At 38.4% G+C, this 5026-nt stretch overlaps 1 protein-coding gene across 1 annotated transcript; it reads right to left on the reverse strand.

Moving 5' to 3' along the window:
• Nucleotides 1-1942: 1942 nt before the first annotated feature.
• Nucleotides 1943-2999, reverse strand: LOC138957256 (homeobox protein slou-like; the record flags this gene model as incomplete). Its single annotated transcript, XM_070328400.1, has 1 exon — nucleotides 1943-2999. A coding segment is annotated over one exon (587 nt), but the record flags the coding sequence as incomplete, so codon positions are not given.
• Nucleotides 3000-5026: the final 2027 nt, after the last annotated feature.

Genomic DNA, 5026 nt, shown 5'->3' on the forward strand with positions numbered 1-5026 from the left:
TTTCCTTATCCTAAATTCAACGTCTCTCCATATATATTATGTTCTCAGAAGCTGCTAACAACATTTTGAATTTGTATGATGTAATCGTCATGATACATGTTAAAATATCAACAAAATATCAACCAACATTCGTTTTGTTCAAAACAATATAAAATGCAACTAACTGCACCCTCATATACAGCCATCAGATGCACACATTTGAGTGCAAAACAATTTCAACATTTCAACATCTACGAATAAATAATGTTAAGAAAGTTTTATCTTCCAGGCAGTATAATGTCCACTGTACATGCCAATTAAATATCATGAACATTACAACCGCTTTGTGCGTGAAACAAATGCCACTACATGTATTACCTTCTGTCATTTTTAGTCATAATGAGAGAAGAAATAAGCTACTATACATACTCCCCCCCCCCCTCCTGTACCCACGAATAAGATTGAAAAGAAGATTCTTAGTTTGAAGAATAATCATCTTGAAATCGACGAAAAAGGTAATGACATTTGCGATGTGAAACAGTTGACTTTCAAAGGTAATAATACAAGGATCACAGAAAAGGTAGCACAGAAGAAGAATACCTCAATAATCTATGACAGGTTAAAGAAACAATGTTTAAACAACCAAATAACTAACAAGTACTAACACATACTGGACTAGATAATAAATGAGCAGATTAAAGAAAGAAATATGCTGGACAATATAAAATCACCTTCCCATGCTCCCGATCTTCTTACTCCCCCCCCCCTCTCACTCACTCTCTCTCTCTCTCTCGCTCTTTCTCTCTCTCTCTCTCTCTCTCTTTCTCTCTCTCTCTTTCTCTTTCTCTCTCTCTCTCTCTCTCTCTCTCTCTTTCTCTCTCTTTCTTTCACTCTTTCTCTCTCTCTCTCTCTCTCTCTCTCTCTCTCTCTCTCTCTCTCTCTCGGCTCAAACATGCGGTCTGCATTCAAGCATGTAAATAAGTCATAATGTTCAATTTTCAATGCTGTTGCAAGTGTACGTACATGCCAGAACATGATTTTGATACTCCAATATCAAACGACCTTATATACTACATTGGTAGTACACATGCAGGCATTACGTTGCACACACTTTGATTCTGAGTCTTTTTGAACTTCATTCTCGTGATCATACCATGTGTCTCTCATTTTTGTGTACACAAAACAGGACTTTTTGCAGTTTGTCATGCAGTCTATGTTCTGTATTTCTGTCTCAACGCCAAACTAAACAAGTCTACACAGCAGAATGTTCAGCAGTTCTGTAAAAAAACAAACCAACTGGTGGCTGAAACAATGTCAAGGATTCACCCAGAAGAGTCAGTCAGCACACAAAAGTGACCTGATTCTGCGCCATAAACTCATCAGCACTTCCAAACAACACTTCGGGCAGCAAAACATAATTACAAGACATTCACCTCTCGGAGTGCACTTCAAGTATTTCATTCGTTTTGTAAATACTTTGGCTTGTGATACTTGAAGGTCTTGTCTATTTTGCTGCTGGTGCATCTTGCGAATTTGTTTTACTTCGCATTATCAGCAAATTAATGTAATTAAGTATACTCATGTTATATAAAGTGTCAGAGCGTATCTGAAGTTTCTACTAAATAAGGTTAGTCAAAGACAGAAGGGAAAACCTCAGTTTTGTTCGAGTTTGTTTGAGCTCTTTTCCCGTCTGGCTGACCTTTTCCTTATTTCTTCTACAAATACATTAATATGGTTAGATCGCACTTGAAGTCCGCACCAAGCAACTCTCCTCATCTTTTATCAGTTATCACTGATTCCTGTTCACATACAAGTTCGCAACTTGAGTAGCTTTTTGTCTTTGTGAACATATAGTGACCCTCCACCACGGAATGAGTGGCATGTCACCTCGCGCGGTTCTGCGCTAGGCTTAATATAAGTCCGGGGGGGGGGGGGTTGTGTGGGGGGGGGGGGGTGTCTGGTAACAGTGTGAGGGTCATCTTAGTCACAGGCTTATAACTCAAACAGTTTTCGCTCTTTTCTAAAACGGGTTTCACCACTGGATAGAGAATAAAACACTCTTTAGGAAAATGTAATAAATATGAAAATCATGCAAAGGTGACATGCGACTCATTTCGTGGTGGAGGGTCACAATTATAGTCAGCTATACACAGCCTACGGTGTCTCGGGTCAACGTCAACTTGCCAGCAACTCTTTTGAAATAGACTTTGTCCGTTACCTGTCTTTTGTCGTGGACAGATCAAATCTCACTCTTGCAATGAGAAGTAGTTTTCGTCAGGTCCCAATTCTTTCCGTCGCGGCAACCAAAGTTAGTTCTCAGAAAATCATATATGACAAGTATAGATTTTGTCAGATACCTGTTACTCTGGCGTCCACGACGGACCTCACAAAGTAGGTGAGCAGAAGATTGTTGTCAGTCATGATTACAAACACTCACGTGGCCTGGCCAAAGTACGGGTAATAGACGGAGTGAGCAGCAGCGGCAGCGTTACTATGGTAACCGCCGTGAGCACGCAGAAGTCCCAGAGGCCCCAGAAGCCCCGGGTTGTGAAGATAAGGGTGTAGAGCCTGGCCGTACAGCATCCCGGCCGCGTAGGGCGAGGAGAAGGTGCTCAAGGACCCCGGGCTGGGGGGGATCGTGGGGCTGTTCACGTCCAGACCCGGGTTCTGCTTCTTCCACTTGGTGCGGCGGTTCTGGAACCAGATCTTCACCTGGGTCTCCGTCAGGTTGAGAGACAGGGCCAGGTTGAGTCTCTCGCACACGGAGAGGTAGCGTGTGGTCTTGAACTTGTTCTCCAACGACACCAGCTGCTCGTAGGTGAAGGCCGTTCTGGCTCGTCTCGGTTTGCCCGGCTTATCTCCGTCTCTGTCTCTGCCTCCTCCGTTGCTGTCGCTGTCTCCTGCCTTGTTCTTGGAGTGTTCTCCGTCACCGTCCTTCCTGTCGGCCAAGCTGTCGTCACAGTCGTCGTCGTAGTTGTCGTGGGACGAGTCCAACGATTCGTCGTCGTCGCGGAGTCCTCCTGCAGCACAGAGAAAGGAGGGATGTGTTAGTTAAAAACAATATCGTTTAATTTTTAATTTGTATTTATCTATTGATCTTTTTTTTACGGTAACAGTCTGACTATATCACTTCTGCCACGGTCAAGATAAACTACCGGTACTATATACCCCTGGTGGTGGTTTTGTTATTGCTATTATCTACAAGGATGAAGAAATTCGTATTATAAAATAACTTGATTTTGAAGATAGATAGCATGAGGTGCCATCGCCTTTTTGAAGGCTTCTCTTCTCTCGTGCTGTTTTATTTATTTTCTTTTTATTTCATTCAATCTAATTTCGCTTTGTTTAATTTGATTTCAATTAAGTTTCAGTTTCCTTTCATTTATCATGGTTTTATTTAATCTCATCTCATCCTTATTTATTTTAAACTGATTTTATTTATTGTAATTTATTTTCGTTGCCTGTATTTTTTGTTAAAGATCCTTGTGTGCAAATGTGTTTACGTGTGTTGCTGTATACGTGTGTGTGTGAAGGTGCCATCTTGCATGAAGTTTCATTAAAATGAGTGTACAATCTTTGTGTATTTTCTTATTTACATATTAACATGAGTCGGTTGATTTTTTACAACTACTTCATTGTGAACTAAATGCATTATGGAGCAACATTTTCTATACAATAATTATACAAAGTTTACAGTATAAGAGCTATTTGCTATTTGCTACTGCATGAGCGAGTTTTCATTTTTCTGGAAATTTATTTTGTCTACACTTGAAAATATACAGATAACTGAAATAAATACATGTATACACATAAATGAATAAGTTAACGAATGTAGAAATAAATCAATAAATGAATAAATGAGTGACTAAATAGATGAAATAAATAAATAAATGAGTAATCAAATTAATAAACAAACAAACAAACAAATAAATAAACGAACAGAGAAATGAATAAATACATAGATAGAAAAATAAACAAATAGATAAATACATAAATACGTACATAAATTAAAAAAAATAAGCACATAAATTAATAAATATATGAATGAATAAATAAATTGATAAATAAATAAATTGATAAATAAATAAACATATGTAGCTAACGAACTAATAGCATAACTGCATCTTAACTTTGCGCAATTTTTCAACGGTCAGTTCCTGCATGCATTGTATAATGATTCTTTGAGTCATTACACATGTATTCATTTATTTATTTGCTTATTTCCTTACTTTGTTATTTATTCATTATAATTTCCTGATAGGTTCATATACCCATGATATACATTTAGTATGGTGAATTTTCATGTGCATTTAAATTGTACTCAAACAGTAGACTAAAGTCACATATCCAAATAAAACATCAATGGAGAACATTTAAAGAGAGTGCTTTCGTTCTGAAGTTAATTTTTAGAATAAATGTTCAACACTGACATAACTACTAACAGAAATAGACTCTATATAAAGTCTATCCATTGTTTTATTGCTGTGGTATTTCATATTGTTCTCCGACACGTCAGCCAGCACATCATGCAAAAAAAGTATAGACAGACTGTTAAAAAACATTTATCTATAACAATTCGAATTTGAAACAATACGAGTATCATATATGTGTGTGTGTGTGTCTCTCTGTCTTTGTCTCTCTCTGTATGTGTCTCTGTCACTGTCTATGTCTCTGTCTCTCTCTCACGCTGTGTCAGCATCTGTTAGCGCGCACGCGTATAATTATCTATGTGGGCATAAGAGAGAGAGAGAGAGAGAGAGAGAGAGAGAGAGAGAGAGAGAGAGAGAGAGAGTGAGAGAGAGAGAAAGAGAGAGAGAGAGATTGAAACAGAGAGGGAAAAATAAAGAGAGAGAAATAAAGAGACAGACAGACAGACAGACAGACAGACAGAAGGAAAAAGACAGGCAGACACTGGCACAGAGTTAGAAGACAGACAGAAAGACAGACAAGGAGAGCAAGGCTTCAAAAGTCCCGAACATACAAGTAAAATCAGAACTTTTTTTTGTTTTTTGTTTTTTGGGTTTTTTTGCGGCGAAGACGTGGGGGG

This window comes from Littorina saxatilis, unplaced genomic scaffold, assembly GCF_037325665.1.
Source record: "Littorina saxatilis isolate snail1 unplaced genomic scaffold, US_GU_Lsax_2.0 scaffold_1490, whole genome shotgun sequence".
In the NCBI taxonomy this organism is placed as follows: domain Eukaryota; kingdom Metazoa; phylum Mollusca; class Gastropoda; order Littorinimorpha; family Littorinidae; genus Littorina; species Littorina saxatilis.